Source organism: Colletotrichum scovillei (assembly GCF_011075155.1).
Source record: "Colletotrichum scovillei strain TJNH1 chromosome Unknown Contig00006, whole genome shotgun sequence".
In the NCBI taxonomy this organism is placed as follows: Eukaryota; Fungi; Ascomycota; class Sordariomycetes; order Glomerellales; family Glomerellaceae; genus Colletotrichum; species Colletotrichum scovillei.
Window position 1 is genome coordinate 1,647,139 of NW_023336264.1, and position 23,010 is coordinate 1,670,148.

At 53.9% G+C, this 23,010-nt stretch overlaps 7 protein-coding genes across 7 annotated transcripts; 3 read left to right on the forward strand and 4 right to left on the reverse strand.

The window, feature by feature from the left end:
- Positions 1-303: 303 nt before the first annotated feature.
- Positions 304-2,362, forward strand: HER10_EVM0002974 (major facilitator superfamily transporter; the record flags this gene model as incomplete). The annotated part of the gene is made up of 2 exons (XM_035472665.1): positions 304-1,309; positions 1,455-2,362. The coding sequence occupies exons 1-2, from the start codon at positions 631-633 to the stop codon at positions 2,360-2,362; spliced, it is 1,587 nt and encodes a 528-aa protein (XP_035332342.1). The 5' UTR covers positions 304-630.
- A 1,008-nt stretch (positions 2,363-3,370) lies between these two features.
- HER10_EVM0005879 (DNA/pantothenate metabolism flavoprotein) lies at positions 3,371-4,564 on the forward strand (the record flags this gene model as incomplete). The annotated part of the gene is made up of 1 exon (XM_035475482.1): positions 3,371-4,564. The coding sequence occupies one exon, from the start codon at positions 3,371-3,373 to the stop codon at positions 4,562-4,564; it is 1,194 nt and encodes a 397-aa protein (XP_035332693.1).
- Positions 4,565-4,843: 279 nt separating this feature from the next.
- On the reverse strand, positions 4,844-6,625 carry HER10_EVM0007731 (acetyl-CoA transporter 1; the record flags this gene model as incomplete). The annotated part of the gene is made up of 2 exons (XM_035477276.1): positions 4,844-5,177; positions 5,238-6,625. The coding sequence occupies 2 exons, from the start codon at positions 6,623-6,625 to the stop codon at positions 4,844-4,846; spliced, it is 1,722 nt and encodes a 573-aa protein (XP_035332916.1).
- Positions 6,626-7,594: 969 nt separating this feature from the next.
- On the forward strand, positions 7,595-8,594 carry HER10_EVM0005612 (cenp-O kinetochore centromere component; the record flags this gene model as incomplete). Its single annotated transcript, XM_035475220.1, has 2 exons — positions 7,595-7,730; positions 7,786-8,594. The coding sequence occupies exons 1-2, from the start codon at positions 7,661-7,663 to the stop codon at positions 8,592-8,594; spliced, it is 879 nt and encodes a 292-aa protein (XP_035332655.1). The 5' UTR covers positions 7,595-7,660.
- Positions 8,595-9,557: 963 nt separating this feature from the next.
- Positions 9,558-10,502, reverse strand: HER10_EVM0009382 (uncharacterized protein; the record flags this gene model as incomplete). Its single annotated transcript, XM_035478871.1, has 1 exon — positions 9,558-10,502. One exon carries the CDS (start codon positions 10,500-10,502, stop codon positions 9,558-9,560), a length of 945 nt encoding a protein of 314 aa, XP_035333105.1.
- Positions 10,503-12,144: 1,642 nt separating this feature from the next.
- On the reverse strand, positions 12,145-13,818 carry HER10_EVM0005429 (Yae1 protein). The gene has a single exon (XM_035475047.1). The coding sequence runs from the start codon at positions 13,742-13,744 to the stop codon at positions 13,016-13,018; it is 729 nt and encodes a 242-aa protein (XP_035332624.1). The 5' UTR covers positions 13,745-13,818; the 3' UTR covers positions 12,145-13,015.
- A 788-nt stretch (positions 13,819-14,606) lies between these two features.
- HER10_EVM0008745 (pirin) lies at positions 14,607-15,829 on the reverse strand. The gene has a single exon (XM_035478255.1). The coding sequence runs from the start codon at positions 15,691-15,693 to the stop codon at positions 14,629-14,631; it is 1,065 nt and encodes a 354-aa protein (XP_035333035.1). The 5' UTR covers positions 15,694-15,829; the 3' UTR covers positions 14,607-14,628.
- Positions 15,830-23,010: the final 7,181 nt, after the last annotated feature.

A 23,010-nucleotide genomic window follows, 5' to 3' on the forward strand; every position in this document is an offset into this window, starting at 1 on the left:
CGACAAACTCAACGAAGGAGCGCGAACCCCTACTACCCACTCACCCACCACCACCCCCAGACCAAGCCTAAACTCTAGCCGAAAGACCGAAGAGGCGAGGGAAACTAGTAAGAAAAAGTACAAGTAGGTTCGTTGATCCGCTCTCTCCCTCTCTCGCAACGGCCCGTAGTAGGATAGTGTTGGTATTAGTCGACACTGCTCCCTCCTTCTCCCTGAGCTTGATCCCTGTTTTATGAGAGACGGGTACCTGTCAGGCTTCGACACTCTTGTTACCGTTCATTGCTCTCCCCACAACGAGTCTGGTTTGATAGGACAGAGAGGTTTCGAAGGCTGAGGCAGAGGTTGTTATATGGAAACGTGAAGAAGAGCAACTCGTGTACAAGACAGCAACTTGAGGCGAAGACAAGGAAAAGAAACGAGAGAGGAGAAAACGTGGCCGACAGGGTTGCAGAACTGCAAGGCGGAAGTCAAAAACCAGGAAGAGGGAACAAGAAGAAGACCTGAAGATCGAAGGGGGAAAGATCCAAAGACAGACCCAGCACGAGACATAATACGGAGGCTCGCTCTCCTCTCTTCCTCTTGTCCTCTCTCTCATCCTCCTCTCTTCTACCACCCACCCACCTATTCCACATGGATCCGGAAAAGGCTTCCACAGCCCGCCAAGGCGACCACATTACACCCGAACAGGACTACAGCAACTATGACTACCCGCTCCCCAGCAAGCCAGAGAGCGCGGCCCACGACGGCGCCGCTGCGGCCATAGGCAACGACCTGATTCCCTCCGTCTCCAACGCCGTCGCCGGCGCGGGCGGCGCCATCTACCATCACCAACACAACAGCGACTTCATCAACAACAGCAACAGGAACAACAAAAATGCCGCCTACAGCATAGAAGCCGGAGTAGGAGGAGAAGGGGGTGCCGGCGACACCACCGACGACGACGACGACGGCAACTACATCCACCGCACCGACACCGCGGGGGTCGCCTCAACGACAGCAGCAGAGGAAGAAACTTACCCCGAGGGCGGGCTCCGGGCGTGGTCCGTCGTGCTGGGGTCCTGGCTGGCGCTCTTCTCGGCCCTGGGCATCATGAACAGCATCGCCATCTTCCAGACGTACGTTGCGACGCACCAGCTCAAGGGGTACAGCGAGGGAACGATTGGGTGGATTTTCTCCGTGTATACGTTCCTCTGCTTCTTTGGGGGTATCTATATCGGGCCCGTGTTTGATCAGTATGGTCCGCGGTGGCTCGTTCTCGCTGGAACGGTGTGTCTTGTCGTTGGCGTCATGTTGCTTAGTATCTGCACAGGTAAGTCATACACACAGTTTCTTGCATCGGCTCGCCTTGTTGCAGCACGTCATATCATCACCCCCGCCCAGACTTACATCGCTCAATACATCCGTCATCCCCAAACGAATCAAACACACGACAGCGCGCTAACACGCCTTCCCAGTATACTGGCACTTCATGCTCGCCTTCGGCATCCTCTGCGGCCTCGGCAGCTCCCTCGTCTTCACCCCGTCCATCGCAGCCGTGGGCCACTGGTTCAAGCGGCGCCGCGGCTTCGCGACGGGCATGGCCTCCACCGGCGGCTCCATCGGCGGCATCGTCTTCCCCCTCATGATGAAGTCCCTCTTCCCCCGCATCGGCTGGGGCTGGACCATCCGCGCCGTCGGCTTCATCTGCCTCGCCCTCTGCGGCGCCTCCAACTTCCTGATCCGCTCGCGCCTCCCGCCCGCCCGCAACGCGAGCCCGCACCCGGACCCGCGCATCTTCCGCAGCGCGGCCTTCAGCCTCACGACGGCGGGCATTTTTCTGATGGAGTTTGCGCTGTTCATCCCGCTGACGTACATCTCGAGCTACACACTCAGCCAGGGGTTCAGCGAGTCCTTTGCCTTTTCCATCCTCCCCATCCTCAACGCTGGTAGCGTCCTCGGCAGGGCGCTACCCGGTTGGTGGGCCGATAGGGCCGGACCTTTCAACAGCAACATGGCCGCCATCGTGCTGTCCGTGGTCGCGTGCTTGGCCGTCTGGCTGCCCGCGGGCTCGACGGCGGCGGGCGTCATCGTCTTTGCCGTGATGTTCGGGTTCGCGAGCGGGAACAACATCAGCATCAGCCCCGTGTGCGTCGGGCGGCTGTGCAAGACGCAGCATTACGGGCGGTACTACTCGACGACGTATACCGCCGTCTCGATCGCGTGCCTGATTGGTATCCCTATTGGCGGCGAGATTGTCACGGCGACGGGGGGCCAGTATTGGGGTCTCATCATCTTCACCGGGCTGGTTTATGTTTTGGCCTTGGTGGCGCTCATGGCTGCCAAGTTCGTGTGCGTCGGAAAGGTTATTTGGGGCAATTTTTAGACGAAAGAAACAAGAAGACGGAAGAGATCCGGATAGGCGCACTTTTGAGACGAGGGAAAATTCGAGGTCTTGGCACATAAAAATGGGATTGGATATCAAAAAGGCACTTATGATGAGAATTGTACATATAATGAAGACTAGACCCGGAGTAAATTGTAATGATGTAAGCTTACCTCATGTTTAACTGTGTCTGTCGTTCCCAAACAGGAAGTTCAGTTTGGGAACGTTCTTATGATCGGCTATCGGTGCCGAATCAACATCGAGTCCTGAGTCACTTGTGGTGCTGAGAATGAGATTTGAACCGCGGTTGTAACGACGTGAACGCCGACGGGACGTCGTTGCGAAGCCCCGAAGCAAATACGTTCCCAGAAATCCGCAGCAGATTCCATCCCGGAGGTGCGGGTCGGTGGGGCACGGGCCTCCTTCGGCCCGTGCGGAGGAACCGAACCGGCGCTGGAAACGACGGTTTAAAACCCTCGCTGCGTTTCCCAATCTCTCTTCATTACGGTTAGTTTCTTGTTTTCAGTAATTGTTGAGGTACGAAGCTTCCGGAGATAGAGCATTCGACACATTCTCATACATCATCTTCAAGAATAACTCTATTTGAACTTAGAAAGACACTATATATCACAAGGTGAGTTTACATGTAAGACACGTCATATGAGAGAATGGGTGCCGGAGGACCGAGGTCCGGCGGAGGTAATGGGCCGAGTAATGGAGATGGATTCTCATCCCTCATACCCGTTATTCACCATACTTTTGGACATGAATGGGGTCGAATACAGCTACCGGAGATATCTACTTCTTATACCAAGCCACTGACACCGTTCAGGTCTCACTCACACCTTCGGACGGCCCTTTGTCACCAGTCCATTCTCCCTGCTACCGAGGTCTCACAAATCTCACCACCACACATCACCACTCGACACATTTAAACAGCTACCACTTCTCTGAGACGATCCGTGAACATCGCCGCTTCATCACACACAAACTCCTCCAAAAAAAAAAATGTCTCTCCCCACAGAAACGGCAGAACGCCAAGAAGACGCCTACTTCTCCTCCCAACCGCCCCCCAAAAACCTAGACGCCCACGTCGCCGCCGCCCGCTCCTTCATCGACCACCACGCCGCCTCGAGCCGGCGCGTCGTCCTCGTCACCTCGGGCGGCACCACCGTGCCCCTCGAGAAGCAGACGGTCCGCTTCATCGACAACTTCTCCGCGGGCACCCGCGGCGCCACCTCGGCCGAGTACTTCCTCGAGGCCGGCTACGCCGTCATCTTCTTGCACCGCCAGTTCTCGCTGCAGCCGTACTCGCGCCACTACTCCCACGCCACGGACTGCTTTTTGGACTTCCTGGCTGAGGGCGAGGACGGCACCGTCGTCGCGAACGCGGCGCACCAGGAGCGCATGCGAGAGGTGCTGCGCAAGTATACCGCCGCCAAGAAGGGCAATATGCTGCTCATGCTGCCGTTTACGACGATTACGGATTACTTGTTTGAGCTGCGCGCTATTGCGGGGTTGTTGAGACCCTTGGGCCCGTCGGCGCTGCTCTACCTCGCCGCCGCGGTGTCTGACTTCTTCCTGCCGCAGGACAGAATGGCCGAGCACAAGATCCAGTCCACCAACGCCACGGACTCGTTCTCCGGGGCGGGAGCGGCATCAGCTACAGCGACAACCAAAGCCAAACCCACCAGCACCAACTCCAGCAACGGCAACGGCAACGCCTCCAACACGGAAGACGAAGAAGCCTTTGACAACTTCGACTCCACAAAGGTAGCAAAATCCAAGTCCCTCGTCATCGACCTCGATCCAGTCCCCAAGTTCCTCCAGAACCTCGTCGACGGCTGGGCCCCGCAGGGGATGGTCGTCAGCTTCAAGCTCGAGACGGACCCGGCCATCCTCGTGCACAAGGCCAAGTACTCCCTCGAGCGGTACCAGCACCACCTCGTCATCGGCAACCTGCTGTCCACACGCAAGTGGGAGGTCGTCTTCGTCGCGCCCGGTAGGCCGGACCGGTGGGTCCGCGTGCCGAGCGTTCAGCGTGCGTCGTCGTCGTCGGCGGCGGGGGGAAGTGGGGGAGCGTGGGAGGACAAGCCGCTTGACCCTAGCGCGCTGCCGGAGAGTGAACCCGAGATCGAGATTGAGAGCTTGATTATCCCTGCTGTGCAGGATTTGCATTCGCAGCACATTGAATCGCTGTAGAAGTAGAGAGACCGGGGGTGAAGAGAAATGTGTTGTGTCAGCGAGCGAGAACGGATATTCATGTTTTCTGGCAAAACTTCTTTGGGGCAAGCGTCACGTATATAACGGCATATCGCGCATCAAATGGTAATGAAAAAAGCATATCAAGTACAATTGCTTCCCTCTCTATCTTTCATGCGCTCTCTCTATGAAAGGTACTCCAAACCGTGCGCGCTGCGTGATGCTTTATATGATACATGTACAACAGCCCCTGGATTTTTCTGCGCAGCGCAAGTTCCCTTATTTGGACGGCGCCAAACGCCAAGCTCTCATAGGGAGTGACTGCAGATGCAGGACTCTAGGTCGGATGTAAAGCATGAACGTCACCACGCCAAAGACGACGCAGATGATGTTGACAAAGTAGTATCCGTCACGCACCATCTCACACGTGCCGCCACCGTTAACACACTTCTCCTTGTCTGGCTGCAGGGAGCAAGAGAAGGGGTCGGTGATGACGGGGCCCTTGAGGGCGTTGAGATCCGCGGGGTTGCCGGGTTTGCAGGTCGCGACGGTGAAGTAGTCAACCAGACGCAAGACAAAGAAGCGCGGGAACGTGCCGCCAAGATTGCAGACGCTGCGGAGAATATGTTAGTACAGGAAGTCAGTCAAATTGAAAACCCGAGGGTAAACTTACGTAGCCAAGAGAGTCATGTAGGTGCCGCCGATGACAGGGTCTGCGATTCTAGCGTGGAAAGCAGAGACGGCGACAAACATGACCGTGTTTGTAAAGGTCGAGAAGACGTGTTCGCCAATGACAACCAGCATGTACCAAGGGGTAACGCCGCCGGCCGGGAAAATGGTGACGGTGAACTGGGCAATCAGAGCTGCAACGAGGCGGCCCATGAAGCCCCAGCACCATAGACGCATTGGGGTGTATTCCTGAGACCACTTGCCAGCGTAGTAGCCAAGCGCGATTTCAAAAGGGAAATCGATGAGAACCGTCAGGGCCATGTTCTCCTGGCCGAATCCCTTATCAATGAGCTTCAGGTTGGTGACTGCATCATTGGCCTGGAAGCCAATTTTGGCAATGAGATGAACAATGATAATGGTCTGGATATTCTTCAACTTGAGAACACCCCACATGATCTTGTACACATCCCAAATGCCATCCTCATTCTTGGTTCTCTCCTCACGCTTGAAGAGAGAGAGCCCAATGGTGATGGCAATGTAAGCCCAGCCCCAGAAAGTCAGATAGCCGCCAAGCGACATGAGACCGTGATCCAGAGGAGAGCTGCGGAAGTAGCGGTTTGCAAAGTCCTTGGAGTTGAAGGCCAAAAACACCGTGTAGGACAAGAAATGGCCAGCAGTGAGACCGACGGTCTGCGCAGTGGAGGCATACGACACATTGCCGGGCGTCAGGAGAGTCAAAGCCCAGCCGTCTACAGCGATATCTTGCGTGGCGCACATAAAGACGAGGAAGAACCACCAGCCGGTGAAGTTCCATACGGTAGGACCTCCGGGCTTGCCGGTGTTGGCCATCATGTTCTCGACAGTAGACCCAAGCCAGAGCATACCCAGTCCTGAAAGCAGCTGAATGGGAAGAATCCAGCTCTTTCTGCGTCCAACCTTGGGGCTCCAGACCGCATCAACGATGGGACTCCAGAGAAGCTTCAGCGAGTATGGGTATGAAGCTAGACTAAAGATTCCGATCTCGCTGTACGACATGTGGTCCTTCATTAGGAAGGGAACCGAACCACCCGCGAGACCCATGGGCACGCCCTGTAGGAAGTACAGGAGCACCAGCAGGAGGAAATTCCTCTGGTCCTGCAACGGCAGCTCGAAGAAGCCATGGTTATTGGCGATGGGCGTCTTCGGGACGGGGTCGTCGAGGGTGAATGATTCGCGCGACATGAGGTTCGCGGTTACGGTGTCGGAGCCGGGAGTCGTCGCCTTCCGCCGGAACTCAACGTTGTTCTGGTTCATCGCGCCGTTGGCGTGACCGTTCGTGCCGTCTGTGTCTACAGCTAGATCGGCCAAAGCTTTTCGCTTGACGGACTTGTTTCGGCGTGTTCGGACGCTCATTTGTGCTTGGCTTGTAGTTGAGGGATGTCTCGGTTGGAGCTTGCGGCGCAGTGCTGGTCTGCAGTAGAGTTCGAGGTCTCGGTTGAGAGCGGTTGTGTCGAGACGTAAGAGGTGGTTTGGGAGAAAGAAAAAAAGACTTTATGCGACAAGTCGGGAGTCGTGAGCAAAGGAAAAGGTTCTTTGTCTGTCCAGCGAAGACCACCTAGACAGGGTCGAGGGCGGGGTGGAGCAGAGTCCGTGGCAGTCAAGGCGACGCTGTCTTAAACAACAGCTTAGACCAATGACAGACGGTATGGCGCTAGGCACCCAAGCGATCGAGAGCTTGTTTTTGTGTGCGCGAGTATGGTTGGTAGAAGAAAGGGTGGAAAATGGCGATGTTCGGGGAACAGTGGAAGCGCAACCGTGGCCTTTGACACTTTTTAGAACACGCCAGTGGCAAAGAAGGAATGGAATAGTGGTCGAGTTGGACGTTGCGGGGTCTTGGAAAATGGTGGAAATGATAGATAAGAATGAGATATGATAGTAAAAAAGAACTCAAGTCCCAAGTGGACCGAGACGTAGTGAATTTGGCAGAAGCAAATCAACACAGCAAGAAAAGGTGTTTCTGTTGCGACGATACCTCGGGGTGAAGCAGACGGGAATTGGGGAGAAGATTCAAAGAAGCTTATCCAGGTCCAGACGCGCTCCACTCGAGTGGGAAGCCACCCGCCGCCCGGCGAGCTCCCTTGGGACCCCTGGCGCCATGCCTCATTTGGCGCCAAACTGCGTAAGTACCCAAGGCAATCGCTGATAAGATAACAGCTTAGATAAGCTTCCCCGCGGGTCGCATTCCGCGCTGTCGGGACGTTTTGTTGACTGGGTTCAAGTGTCTCGCACTGCGCCTGCTTGGCAGCCAATTCAATTGTCAACTTCACCGAGACGCGTCGATCGCGTCCAGGATCCCAATCACGTCATCCCCAACTACGACTACGACAAGTGTGCTCTCTCCGCCGAGGAAATTGCGAATTCCTTCTGTTCACGCCCGCAACAGACAAAATGTCTGGTGAACTTCCAGATGTTGCTGCAGAGGCTCTCGAACAAGAGATCAATGACCTTCGAGCAAAAGGTAAGTGATTCTCCAAGGAGATCCTTGCCCAGATGCTGACTTGCGATGCGCCCAGCCGCCTCGTTGAAGAAGGTATTGAAGGTCCAGGCCACAGCCCTCATCTCGTCCGATTCGATACGAAACGCCCTCAAGGAAGACAACGAGAAACGCAGCGCGATTGCACTCCCCTCGGAATCCAAGGCCGTCCGCGACCAAGTCCTCTCCCGATCCAAAGCCCAAGACGCGCACGACCAGCAATGTCTGTACAGAACTTGCGCAACCATAACGACGTTCAAGGTCAAAGACCCCGACCCAAATGCCGTTGATCGAGGCAGCGTTCTCGGCATTCGCATCGAAATCATGTCCGGCGCCAAGTTCCGACGACCATACTACGTCATGCTCAATCGACCGTACAGAGACTCGCGACACCTGCGTGTTCATCGCCATACGGTGCCTCCATGCATCCCGCTCGCCGCGCTCGCCGCTCGCCACCTCCCTGCACCCAAGCCTGCCGACGCCGAAGATCAGAAGGTCCAAGATTTATCTCGCTTCGTGCGAACGCTGAGAAGGGAAATTGTGAGATACCACAACCGAACTGCTGTGATTGGCGATCTGCAGAAGGCGGCTGGGCTGGTGGGCGCCGGCAGCGAGGGTGACGACTCCGACCAGGCGGTCACAAGCATCGTTGCGGCAGACATTGAAGCCAAGCAGATCAGCATCGAATGGGCTGATGGCAGGGCGGGCAGATTGGTCATGAGCGAAGACGGGCAGATTCAAAAGCTCGTCATTCTTGGCATGGCGGGACGGGATCGAGAGACCACGCGAGAACTTCTAGGTGACAGTCGTCGCGTAGAAGACGTCGCAAAGCGGTTAGCAACATCTTGAGGACTGTGCCAGATACGACAAAGATGCTTCAACGAAAAGGGATACATGAACCAAAGACCTGTCGTCTCGTGACAGTAGGAATCAATCCCTCAGCAAAATCGGAGTAACTATTTTTACGGCCCTCAACGAAGATCCTACGGGATAGGCCTCAGCTGAAGGCAACCAGATCAGCAAGCCCGTCCGAGTGAGACGAGCATGTGCTAGGCAGAAAGTCGTCCACACCGGAAAATCGCATCTGTCCGCCCGACTCATGCGCGACCCTCCGAGCCATCCGCAACCTGGCCTGAACGCGAACATAAGCATATTGCGTTCAATCTGCAAGGTCATGCAGCCACAAACTCGATCCGGAACTCAATCGACATGCGAGTAAAGGATGGAGGCATCAAAGTGGATCATGTCAAAAACAGATCGACTCAAGGTACCCCGCGACCTGGAGATCTGCCGTCGATTCGTAGCACCCGACCAGAGCCATGGGGCGAGAAGACGACACCCGGGGCAACACGACTGTGGATGAGCACAAGGCTATTGGGTGTGCGAATGATACCGTCCTGTGGCCTTGCCGACTGAGACATTGAGCTTGGTTGCGAGGATTCGACTTCGGAATCTATCATTGGTTGCACATTGCACGAGTAAAAGATGATGGAAGAAGTATTGTAATCAGAAGTACGCAACCCATTATATTAGCCTTAACTAATTAAGTTGGGTTTCTCAGACGCCAGAGCCGATATCCTCCTTCGCCAAAAGTTGCAAAGCCCGAGGAGCCAACCCAATCGTGTCCGAGTGAAAACCCCCCAAATTCCCGTTCGTTGATTTTCCCAGTCATTAACCCTTATTTTGTCCCATTGTACCCCCAAGTTCCCATGGTATATCACCCTCTATGCCTGAATCACAAAACAACGCGTTGTCTTTCTCTCTAGTAACATGATGAAAAGCAAAAAGACAAAAAAGCACTAAAGATTCCACTCAGATAAAGGCAGCGGCGGCAGCCACCACGGCGACGACCATACCACCGGCGCGCTGAACGTTCTGCACAGCACCGGCGGTGACGACGGCGCGGCTCGTGGTCGCGGTCGGGTTGGGTCTGGTGACGGTGCCGACGGAATCGGGCTTGGTCGTCGTGGCGGCGGGGGGAGCAGAGGAGACGGGAGGGACGGGGACCACAGGGGGGTTCGATGACACGGGCGGGATGACGACGGAGGAGAGGGTCTGGGGAGGGGAAGGGTTGCTGGGCGCGGGCTGCTCTGCCGGCGCGGTGGTAGCGGGAGGAGCCACGGGGGCGGTGGTCGGGCCCGGGTTGGGCGCGACGGGGACGGGGCAGATTGTGACGATGGCGGGGACGGTGACGGTCTCGTACATTGTGCCGCCGCCGTTGCCGGGGCAGTTGGGGACGCTGGGCGGGCAGCTGTAGATTGTGGAGACGGCGGTCTGGGTGATTGTGGAGGTGGTCCACTTCCAGGACTGCGGCGTGGTGGTGGGCTCGGGCTGCTCCGGCTGGTCGGGCTGGTCGGGTGTCTCTGTGGGTTCGGGGGCCGAGGGGGGCTCGGTGGTCTCCGGGGAGCACTTGTCGCAGCCGGGCTCCTTTGTGTGCTTTGGCTTCTTCCACTTGTGGCCGTCCTTGTCCTTGCCGGGCTTGTCGCCCCATTTGGGCTTGCCCGGGTGGACCCAGTGCCAGCCGTGCTCCTTGTCGCTGTCGCAGTCGTCAATGTAGACGTCTGGGTGGGGAGGGTGCCAGACGGAGATGCAGTCTGAGGGTGGGCCGGTGAGGGGGCCGAAAGTCTTGATGTTGAAGTCTGCGTTGCCGTTGGCGAGGCCGAGGGGCTCGATGCCTGGTGGGTAGCTGAATTGGCCGTCCCATGTTGCGCGGGCGACGGCTGCGAGGCCGAGGACTGTGAGGGTTGAGTAGCGCATCGTGGTGTGTGTGTGTGTGTGTGTGTGTGTGTGTGTGTGTAAGTGAGGTAGGTTGTGGTTTGCTCTGTGTAGGAGAAAGAATGAATGTTTACTATAAAGTAAATAGGAAATGTGTAGAGTGAGAGAGAGCAAACGAGACCGAGGTCGATATTGAAGGTATTAGCGAAAGTAATTGGTATCAGAGATACTGAAGAGAGAGAGAGAAGAAGAGGGGAGTCGGGAAACAAGGTGAAGAGCTGCTCCTTTTCTATCTTTCTTCCCTTCCCCATCACGGAACTCTCAGACAGGGGGTTTAAGTGACGATGGCGGAGACATCGGGAGGAGGAGTGGCCAGGGGCAAAGCCGCTAAGCCCAACATCGCGAATAGACTCACGGGTGTACCTTGGGTAGGTCACTAAATGGAGCTACGCTAATTTGATTAAACGTCATGTCATTATTCCGCCGTACATAGTAGTATCCATACGTAGTGTACATGGAAAGAAAGGCCTGCCCTCCTTTGGATGCTGCCCCATCTAAAGGGGCTGAAAAAGAAGCATCGCCCCGCAGGCCTCCATTGCATGTCGAAGATCTCCGTGATTGGTTAGCCCATCTCTTTGACGAAGATCGGGGGCCTAGTCTGGGAGGGGAGGAAAACGATCACAAGGACGGGGATCACCAAGCTTCGGATGGACGTTTGCTAAAATTACGTCGCGATCAGAAATTGGGACGACAGGTACGGATACGGGGAGATGTGCTTGGTAGGGCCTTGTTTTTCTTTCCTACTACGTAAACCTTCTTCTCCTAATTCGGAAAAAGAACAGAGAGAACAGAGTGGTTGAAGGAGCACAGCAGGCCAGAGATGGAGATGGAGATGGGCGCAGCTTTGGCTCTGCATGACCCTCTGATACAGGGACGGAGCATGCTTCGGCAGATGGGATCACCCAGGATCCCTGTGTAAAGCAGCCTCTTTCACGAATCACCAAGATCTACGGAGTACCTGCCAGCAAACCCGGGGGAAGAAGGTCAAGGAAGGGGGGAAAAGACGATGTCACCTCGTCCGACAACCAGGGGTAATGCCACTCTGCTATGCCACCATTTTACGCTAATCGTAACTATCCCTGCAGAAATCGTCTCGAATGGTGTTGAGCTTAAAGAGACCTTTGGGCTCGAGGAGAGTCGAGATGGGCTGACCCCTCCAATTGTGAGGCAGCACAGCCCGTCATCCGAACTTTCGAAACACCATCACCCTTGGTTATCCCATGAATTTGGCCAATTTCCAAGGGGGGTCAAAGCATCAAAGGCACTTTGAATGGTAGTGCAGGTGTGGCAGCCACTATCTCTTCTTCGCGAACTCCGAAAAGTTGTGGGATTTACTGCGTAGTGCTCGTTCTTATGGTGCGGGTATTGTGGGATGATGTCAGTGAGGGTTGCTGGTGGCCTCCCCCTCCGCCCCTTCGCGCTGAGGTATCCAGACCTAACCCACCTGCCTACCTATTGGTGGAAGTGGAATCGATGCTGGCTTCGGCGCTTAAGACGGATCTTCTAATGGTCTCTCAGCCTCAAGGCTGTGGAGTGGTGAATTTGGTGTATGGCCCATCTTCAGTGATGCGGGAATCTTTCATGCAGGTTTCTCTCCTTTATGCAGAGAGTAAGGTAGGTAGTATTGAGACTCAATCCAGCTTCTTGACTATGTGAGATCATGTCCAACAAGAATTCACCCTCGTAGCATCCATGGTCATTTGCCTTTGAAGAAATCTTACAGCCCGCAACGTCCTCCCTTGTCGGTGTCGAGTTTGACAGGTGGTCATGACCACATTTTCGTCTAAACAATGTTGCTTGGCTGCCTCCTCCCCCTTCCCGTCTGCGTCCTATCAAAAATAGGAAACCACCAACAGAGTCATGAGCTCATGAGCGATCGGCTAAGAGGGATGGTTCGCCTCGTCATGAACTGTAAACAAGCCACAGGAGGGCTTGGGCTTGCGGGTTGTCGTTGTCAAAAATTTGCGGCTCATGTCCGGCTCCGGCTGATGTGCCATATACTCGCCACAACGTCGGCAGCACAAGGAGGGGAAGGTCTTGCGAAAATGGGGTTCTTGGTCAAAGTCCGAATTTAACTCTACCCTAGCGAGTAGTAGAGGTCGGGGAATTCCCGTTCCCTTCGTCGCCGTCCGCGGGAGACCCAAATAGCCGAAGTAATATCAAGTCTGTGATATTAATGCAATTTGATCGGATCAGCTGTGTGTTCAGTTTAGTCAAGTCGTCTCCACCTGGGCATAGCCATTGGCGTTATAGCAACTTACTGGAAACCGATGATGGCTCTTGCGCATTCGTGGTATAGGACCCGGGCAGTTCTGTAAGTGAGATCTTTTTCTCTCCCTTCTTCTCTCTCGATGAGAGCGTCAGCTCGGCCCGAAGACTCCTTCGCATTAAGATCTGGTGAAAATTCGGTTGCCGCGAGTAGCGTACGGCAATGCGATGATGGCGCTTCCTTGTGCATGGCACAACGGAGCGGCAACTGCTGGCAAAAGCAAACCTCACCAGTCGAGGGGTTTCTTGGTCTGCGGCACCGCGGAGCTGGGTGCCCGCTCCGGGCTCTGCTGCCTCTCGTGCTCCTGCGCGTCGCCAATGGCCTCGAGCACGATGCCCCATTGCTCAACCTCGGCGTCGGCCACCTTTTGCCATTTGCGAATGAGGGGGTGGGCACGAGCCACGTCCGCGAAGAGAATTTCATCACCACCGTTGGTGCCCTCAACGTCAAACTTCCAGGTCCCGTCGGTGTTCCAGTACGCCGGTCCAAAGATGGAGTCAATCTTGAGCTCCGCCTTGGCCTCGTCCAGCGTCTGGCGGGCCTTCTTAGAAGAATCCTCATCGTGGCTGTCTAGTGCAGCGGCGATGCCCTCAAAAAGGCCGACAATCTGGCCCGCGAGTGAGCCGACCTCGGCGCCGAGGCTGAAGCCCTCGTCGAAACCCGCCTGGATGCTGTGGGCTTTGGCGGCGGATATACCCTCGCGGTAGCCGGCGTTGGTGTGCTCGGCCTGCAGGCGCGGCATGTCGCCCGGATGCGTTCCCACGGGTGCTGCGCTCGCCGCGTCTTGGGCAAAGTGATTGATGTAGCCGGCAGTGTTCGGCGAGCCGGGCTCAGAGCCCCAAACGTCGTCAAAGGTCTCTTGGGACTGCAGCTCTGGCAGGATGGTGATGCGTGGGTCGTCCATGGCGCTGGTGAATGGCTCGATTTCAGTATTGTCGATGGGCTGGAGATGCATGATGAGAGACTTCTCAGAGAGTGTGCCGTTCGGACTCTTTGGCGTTTATGGCGAGGTGACGGAGATCTTCTTTTGAGGCGACGCTGAGTTTGGATGACAAAGTATGAAAATTTGGAGTTGATTTACAACCAGATCCCCCGCACGTCGCAACTTCTCGCACTGTTTCTGACTCACCTCTGACGTGGGCTTTATCACAGTAAGATCCGAGGTTCGTACGGTACACCCACCGCCACTACAGTTCATCGAGTAGCAAAGTGAGGTGGTCCACAATATCTTCACTTCACATCGTGTCCGCCTCAGATACTTGGTGTCCAGATTTCACTGATCACCGTGACTTGGCTGGATCTGACAGCTATGCCGAGATATGCTAAGTTGACGGAGCGAAACGCACACCTACTTCCCTCTCCTCCACTAGACTCGCTGGACCCGTGGTTGGATTAGCCGATATCTCAACTGTTCCTTGACCTATTTCAAGAACGTCTTCTTCTCGAACTTGGCGACAGCCAGATTTAGCGACAATAATAACATGAGAGAAACTCTACTAAAGAACGAGAAACATTCGCTTACTCCCCGCTTCGTCGCTCTCTCGCAGAACTGCGTCGCCGAGATAAGCACCCCATGGGATATCTTACACCTTAAAATGCCAAGGTCGTCTACCCCAGATTAGCTCACAGGGATCTGAGATCCATCTATTTCTAGACCAACAGCATTGTCATGGGTTACCAGAAATAGAGAACCAGGATGGTGGCCTTCCCCGGATCGACGTAATTTACAATCAAGATGAAATCATCATCAAGTAAGTATATTTGGATATATCTTTCGTTTTGCTCTTAAATAGATCTAATCTAGCACGTGGTATTCTCTTTTTCTGCCCAAAACTTCCTTTATGCCGTATCCAAAACGACAACCTCGGCCTCGGCCTCGCCGATACTTTCAACCTTCAACTTATCCCCAGCGTTGACCGCGTCGACAAACGCGCCGTCACCCTCAGACAAGACAGCATCCTCGCGGCCATCGATCCTAATCTTAGCCTTGCCGCTCTTCGTCATGGGCAGGTGCACAAACACCTTGCGCTTCGTCTGCTCCGTCGCCTTGCCGCCGACAACCCACTCAAAGGCACCGTCCGTCCCGGGCGCAATGATACCCGCGCCCATGACGAAATCGGCGTGGATAGGGATCGTATCCGGGATCCTCGGCTCCGCAGCCTTCTCCTCCGCCGCCGAGGCGTCGGGGCCGGCCTTGAGAGGCGACAAGATCGTCACAAAACCCTTGCGCTTATCCTCGTCGGCGAAATGGCGTGTGTGGTAGGTAGGCGGGAGACCCCTCTTCCAAGGGACGGCCCAGATCTGCAAGAAATGCACCGTGTCCTTGTGGTGCTCGTTGAACTCGGAGTGCGCGATGCCGGTGCCGCCCGTGGTGAACTGGACGTCGCCGCGGTGCATGCGGTAAAACTTGTCGCTCTGCCCGCCCTCGGCGCCCTTTGTCAGCATCGAGTCGCGGTGCGTGAGCTCGCCCGAGAGGATGTAGCTGAAGATTTCAAAGTCGCGGTGCGGGTGCGTGGGGAAGCCCGAGTTGGCCTTCACGCGGTCCTCGTTGAGGACGCGCAGGCTGCCGAAGTTGTTGAAGCGCGGGTCGTACCAGTTTGCGAAGGAGAAGCTGTGGTAGGTGTTGAGCCAGCCGTGGTCCGAGTGGCCGCGGGTGCCGCTGCGGTGCGGCGTGATCTTTGCGTGGTGGAGGGTCTTTGACATGTTGTTCTTTACTGCGTTGAGCATAGAAGAGTCGGGTGAGTTGTCTTGAGCGGGTGAAGACAGCGCTGTGCTACTCTTTGTTGTGTTGTTTGTGGTGAGTTGAGAAGTGATGTCTGTGAAGAAGCTCTTGAGCTGGGTGTTGAAGATGATGATGGAAATGAAGACAGCGAAAATCGCAGTGAGGGTCACGATGCGAGGCATATATACTTGAATGCTCGAGCAGTCTCTCACGAAAAGAATAGATGGACAGCGCTAGTATGGTCGAGAATCAAACATCGATCTGTTTTGAGGAGTGTTGTTCAGCATTTGCAAATCTCGCGGGCAAGCTTATATGTGGTGCCCATGGCGACTATCTACATCTGGACGAACTGCTGCGAGGGTCTTACACATGCCCCCGGTGAAGCTGTCTAAGCCGTTACCTAAGGGGGGCGCCACCGCGTGCGATGACTGGACGACTTTTTTCGCAAATGCGGTGCTTAGGATTGGATTATTCATGCTGACAGCTTCGAGAAGAACGTGGGCCCCGCTCGTTCGGCCCCGCAGCTGCAGACGGGAATGGGTCGCCAGTACCTAACAGGGGTATGTGTGACGCAAGAGTCCACGGGCTAGCCCCAGAATCGGGGGATCATCGGCTGTCGACCGGAAGCCAACTTCAACCTCCCTTCTCGGGACCACACTCCAGGTCACTTCACATCGTCAACTCATAGATCCCCATAAAGCGAAGGCTTACAAGTGAAGCGCTGCCATTGTGTTACAATACGGATGAGCTCTGGGGGCTGCTGTCGGGTGCTCAGGTTATCTCTCATTTGATATTTTTAAGACTAAATTCATCTTGAAAGCCAGGTACAGTGTTGTGGCTAGGCTTGCGAACTCACAGCCTGTCAAATACACCATCGTTCATACTGGCTATTGTTTCAACTTATGTGATCGAGGCCTATTATCTTGACTGTGCAATCTGGCTACCAAATTTGGCCGTGTACTACTACCAACTAGGCCTTCCGGTACCTACGTACCCAAGGTAGGTTGCCGATGGTTCTCTCCATTGCCAGCAAAAGTTTACTATGGGCACAGATATCGCACCGTACGACCTCAAGACGGCATTCGTATTGAGGGATCAAAAAGTGTCGGCCAGTCTCGATGTACGTCCTTCGCCCTGACCGGTAGCGTCCAAGTGCTTTGACGGCATGTGGAGTGAAAGTGATGGCGGCAGTGGTGGTTTTAGGCCTGGCTAGCAGTAGCACAGTCAACACAGATAGACAGCAAATTCCACTTAATCAAAATCACTTGATCGATCGGATTGCTCGTGGAAGCGATGTCCCAAGTGCCCACATCCTCGACGTTTAACCAAGCGACGATTATGTGAATCATCAAACCCTGCCAAAAAGCAAAAGCTCAGGTGCGCAGTCAGTAAATCGAACTGTGCACCTACGAAATCCTCCATCTTTTGACTTCTCGAGATTTCATACCAAGTTCTGTACTAGCGGACCAGGGCGTTATACCGCTCGACCACGGGGATCGATTGGGCTTGGTTGACGAATTGGGCCGTGGACCTGAATACATACCGCAGACCGATCCTGTCATGGTCGATGCAAGTTATGATTCATTCATATTCACCACTCACCGCACACTCAATACACGGGTGGTTCGTGAATCCATGGTGTTTGGAACTATCTGTATACCTGAAAAGGGGACATCTCGATATCGTAGCATCATCGGCAGTGTGAAGTTGCATCAAGGGAACAGGGCAACCTGTGGGCGATATTGATACCATCGTAGTACAAGATAGCTAGCCTTAGTTAAACTAATTCCTCAATTGACTTGATTGCCTGAGCGAGCCGATGTATTAGGGAAAACATAGAGCAAAGAAATCATGATAGCTGGCGGTCATTCGAGTCAGGCGGCGGAAAGTCTTCACAGCAATGCAGAATTTCAGCCTAATTCTGAGGTCAAGTACTCGCAGCAAAAGCGACGTGTTGGCCACAAAGGTCGTTGCTGTGGGGATGAACATCAACAATCACCAACGTGACGCCTCAGGAAGGAGCGCAGCCACGTACCTTCCGCCCTCCACCTTCCATCCCATAAACCACCTCACAACCCGGACGTCCTCTTCCCATCCCCCTTCTCAAGCCACCTCAATCAAAGCCAGACGGGAAACGAGCGACCCTACTTGGAGAACAATTTTGTTCATACCGTCACCAGCAATCAGAAGGCGTCCCATCCGGCGCGATGTGGTCAGGACAAACTGTGTCTGGGGTCGCCATGGTCGCAAACGAGTAACCGCCCAAGTTCGAATCCCGCAAGCGCATACGTATACGTACACGATCGGCAACCTACCCACCTGGACCTCTATTGGATATCGGCGGATTTTCCCAGCATGAGCACCAAGAGATGTAGCCCCCGTTCGATACCGGGGGGGTGAACTCTTTTGTCATTTGGGTCGGAATTTCATTTTTGTATTCTTTTATCTTGGTTGTAAAGAGATGAGTGTTTCGTGGCTTCTTGGAATCTGATGTTCCCTACCTACCCTACCCAGCTTTCTCAACACGTCGATGTCTACCCTTCACATGATGAGATCTACCTACCTGCCTATGATTAATGCCTCATGGAATGGTGAGAGGCTGCTTTCGCACCCGTCCAGTGACGATCATCTACAGAGAAAATAGGAGGGCATTTAGGTGTAGTGTTTAGTCACAGATTTCTCCGAGCCAGAAGACGATTTGTACGTATACGATGTTTCTCTGCAGGAAAGCAGCACACTTGTTGTCTTCCAAATTGCTTACCCTGTCCATGGTTCATGTATTTCCAAGCCAGTGGAGCTGAGATCTACTACTCAAGGTTATTCAGACACCCGAGAAACACATCCACCAGCCATCTTCCTTCCCTCCATCCATGTCCCCGACATTCCCACTCTACCGAGGCATTGTGTACAGAGGGAGTCATTGGTGTTATTGGCGACGAGCCTAGTGGAGAAGAGGCTGGTGATGCCCGGACGACAGGAGACGCACGGCAAGCCAACGAGATGCAAGTGGCAGTTGTGTAAGTTACGTCGACTAGCTTAGCTTTGTCCAATACCAATCTTGATTCATCTTTGACTCAAAGATAGCCAATAGCTCAGTCTTTGAAACTCTGCAGTCTCAGCTGACGATCATCGCGCTAGAGGGATGTTGTGATGCTCCTTGATCTCGTCGAGGCGAGGAACAGTCACTGTAACTTTGAAAACAAGATCGAGGTGTATCCAGCTTTGGAGAGATTCAATCTAACATGACCGCATTACATGAAGACGGAAAGGCTGGAAAACAAAAGTCGTATCACCCAAGTAACAACATCGACATGAACAAGACTACATTATCTACGGTCGACCTGCAGTAGGGTAGGCCTTCTAGGTTGACGGATTATTTCGTGCACGCCGTGATTCATAGTCGTCATATGAGGAAAGGAAGAGCCGCTTTGACTTGGAACTACTTGCGACCCAGAAGATTGAAAGTCAGGAATTGAGATCATGTCGTACCGCTTGTCGTGGCCCAGCTGTGGTTATCCGAGGTACGGGATCCCCCAGTGAACGGTCGTGACCACCGCAACGGCGATACTCCGCTCTACACCTACACCTACACACACAGCCTTCCTATGATGACCATTCATACAGGATGGTTCAATGAAATGCTTGATTTGATGAGGAGCGGACGGGGATGTAGTCTTTCACGAGCCTTTGAGGATTAGGCCGACACTTCCTGCTTCCTGAATCTCACGTCTGTAATTCATTCATAGGACGCGCTATTCCCCTGATCTCCGCCTACATATATAGCCTCATAGCTCTTCTGATTAAACATCATAAGGCTTCATTACATTCTACTAGCCTCCTCTCTCACTTGTGGTTCTAATACTGATATTCGGCGGGTAGAAGGTAGCAGGATCGTTGGTCGGAAGTGTGTCTCTAGTCCTGGAGAAACATACAGTCTGTTAGTTATGTAGTAATCCCCAGTACAAGGGCTGAGAAACACCATGACTTATATCACTGGTCAGATGCCAGAAGTCTATTTGGTGCACCGGACTTGGTGGCATCATCGACCCAAAGAAGGAGGTCTTATTCTGTTTACGTGAGGCTCACTGGAATTTTGATGGATACCTCTCGCTTGCCTCGTGCCCATGCGTACGGATCCATCGTTAAAAAGCTCGCTTTGCGAATGATGTGAATTGGATTCGTTGAGCATACGTTGTCATTGGAAGCGAGACTTGATTCTAAAGTTCCCACGAGTAGCTGAACAAGTGTCTCTGATCTACCCGGGCAGGCATCTTTATGTTTCATCAAGGCAGCTTCAGTACTTCAAATACTCTGGGTTGGTATGAAATAGACAAAAAATCAGACAGATCTCTCAAGTTTCAACATTGTCTTCCTAGCAGCAAAGCCCAACGTCAGTTCATGCATCGAAGGCGGTCACCAACAAAGATATCAGCCTGATCTGACCTGTTTCGGTGACATAGCCAAGGCCGTATAGGCACGTACAAGTTAACTTCGCGTGTCGCTGATTCCATCAGAGCCTCGAGTCCTCCTCAGAAAGGCGCTCCGGCTCTTGCCGACGGGAGAAAGACATGTAAGATCACAGATGCATGACATGTGATCATACCTAGGGCTAGGAAATCATTATGCGCTTCTCGGCAGTAGAAAACTTCTCAGCGAACGGACGGAGGCCTCACAGAACCTGATGCGACGGTTGGCAATACCTCGCAGGGAATAGAAACTCGTTGCTCTGCTCGGGGTAACATGCTGCTGGTTCGGCAGGTCAACACCGTTAGATGTAAAGAATGCATGGCATCAGAGCATACATACATCGAACTGCGGCTCGGGACTTATTTGCAACCCCAAACTTGGACAGTCATTCATCCACATTTGGCAGAACACATTGGGCAAAAGTGTTTCTTCCTACAAACATACTACAGAGAGGTATCAAACAAAGCCATAGCGATGACGCTGGAGACCAGGCCCTAGGGATACAAGCACACGAGTCGATGCGAATGTAAGACAGGAATCAACCCGGTACAAGGCTCGCGGCAGACCGAACGGAAAGGATGACATGCTCGACAATTACTTCTCTCATAATTCATCCAAGCCTTTAATTACGAAGATTGAAAATCTGAGATCGGCCAAAACATCCAACTGAGTAGGTCACAAGTACTGGAAACATGTCTAGCATACCACCACAATAGCTCATTTAGCAAAGTGTGAGAGACCTAACCGCATGTTCCTTGAGTTCTAACCCTATGACTATCAGAAGCTGAGGAACTTGAGAAAACGTGCAAGCTTGTCAGGGCGTGTAAGTCTATCAAATAGCATGGTGAGGATCAATAGTCGTAGTCAAGACCATAAGCCGATGGCTAACAAGTCAGCATAGCTACTAGAGAAATCCAAAGATCTCAGTATAACGTTCACTCAAGTCATCCATCCTCATCGCCTAATTCCACCAACGCGGCCGCCATCTCACCCTAAGTGTCTTCTTCACATCGTCAAGGACACACCAAGTCAACGAGCTCCGTAAGCTCCCAACTTCCGTCTCCGTTCCCATTACCGTTTCCTAATGGCCAAGTCATGAACCAAGTAGAAGCCCCGGTCCAGACCCAGTCCCGCTACCCGGCCCGTCTAGCCTAAGCGTATCCATAGACACACCAACAGAGAGATGCAGGGTCAAAGAAGAGGAATCAACCACTCTTACCCCCCCAACTGACAAGACTGGCAGTGACGGTGACAACGACAGTGGTACCACAGACCCGAGCCAGATAGAAACCTAATCCCGACCACCCGGTGAACCGAACCAAGACTACGGAGTACGGAGTATAGCCAGCAGCCATCTCCAAAGACAAGCTCAAAGGACTCCATAAGAAAGACCACCCTGCCATTGAGGGGTAAAATGAGGGGAGGGGGGCAAGAGGTAAGGCAGATCGTCCTGGCACTCTGGGAGTCCCGAAGAAGGGGGGACCCCTTCCCTCCATTCCATCCTCGTAGGGCCCGGGGAAGCTGTCACTGTCACCTCGCTTCACCGCCGTCAAAGAAAATAACCGCACCATAGCGTCAGATCATCAAATCATCAGATTATAATGAGGATGTAGATCACAAGTACAGTGACAAGACCGTCTCCAAGGTGAGGGAGAATAGAGAGAGAGAGAGGGAAAAAGGCGAAGGGGCAGAAAAATGACCAACATTGTTGGTTTGGCATTTACCGAAACCGAGAACGGGCACGGCCGCGCCGCACTCGTTATTCCAGCCAGCCGTTTGTATCATACCACCAACCGCACCTCGGTCAGACTGAAAAGGCTCTTCAGCTCAAGACAAGCTAGAGCGTGCCCAAGAGTCTGTTCGGAAGCCTCGCAATAGCATCCGGGTCTAATCCACAAAAGGGGTTCAACGCCGTAAAGACCAAAAAGCGAGTGATACAGCACCCAACCTAGTCCTCACCGTCTCACTCCGAGAAACTCAGGGTCTTATCCGGCATATGGGGTCGAGTGGTGTGTGAGAGCAGACACAAGATGGTCCAGACGTATGGTAAGCCCGTAAGGGTTGTGTGGGGGAACGAGGGGGCGGTGTAATCCAGTGCTCACTCACCTTGCCCATCACCACAAGAAAAAGCTCACCATGTAAAACAGTCGCCATCCCGCGCCGGGTTACCAGTTCCACGCCCTCGGTTTTCATGGCGAGTTCCAGGCCCAAAAGAGTAATGACCCGGCATAGCGGCACCTCTTACGCAGGCGACGGGAAAGAAGATGGGGATTACCCAAGAATTGCCCCGTGCTTTGTGGGTTCTTGACTTCATGGTCCTCCGAGAAGGGGATCCCGTTGATCCAACGGGCGTAGCCGCCGGAGCGGGATTCCAAAGGAAGAAGAGGAACCGGTCAATCATCCCAACTTTCCCCCTTCTTTCGTTATCAAGCTTTGCTTTGCCAGACCCCGAGTGCCAAGTTTGACAAAGACCGCAAGGTACGACGAACTCGATCACGTCAGAAGACCGTAGCTCCAACGGGCTTTGCAGGGAGTCCCCGTGTGTTACAGTTGAGGGGAAAAGTCCGTAGTAATCGTCCACATCGGCGACGGTGAGATGACAAATCCGTGTTTTGCACCGATTGCACCGGCGCCGATTAGTCGTCCATCGCTCGGACGAATGGTGTAGTCCACGTTATGCTTACCACGCAAGATTGAACTACCACTCGGCGGCTTTTCCTTGAGATTCGGAATAACTTCACAGACTCCACGCCGCGCGTGAGACCTCCGCCAAACTTCCGCCCAGCGCCAATGTCACCAACCCAAGCAACAAATCCACCGCCATGGACCTTCCCGCGCGTCCTCCTACCGTCTTTGCCTTGGTACGGTGCTACCTTGATGAATAGGGTGCTCTTTTGGCTTTCGGATATACGCCCGAAACCGAAGCTCCGCGCCCAATCGCGGAGGAAAAGCGGAGTAGAATCCAAACCCTACTGTCCGGACCCCGGACCCCGGCCAAGCCCGCGGGCCGGGGATAGGACAAGATGAAGGCC

What these genes read in the sequence shown, in the direction of transcription:
- HER10_EVM0005429 (XM_035475047.1), bottom strand. Translation starts at nt 13,744, where the DNA reads ATGCATCTCCAGCCCATCGACAATACTGAAATCGAGCCATTCACCAGC.
- HER10_EVM0008745 (XM_035478255.1), bottom strand. Translation starts at nt 15,693, where the DNA reads ATGCCTCGCATCGTGACCCTCACTGCGATTTTCGCTGTCTTCATTTCC.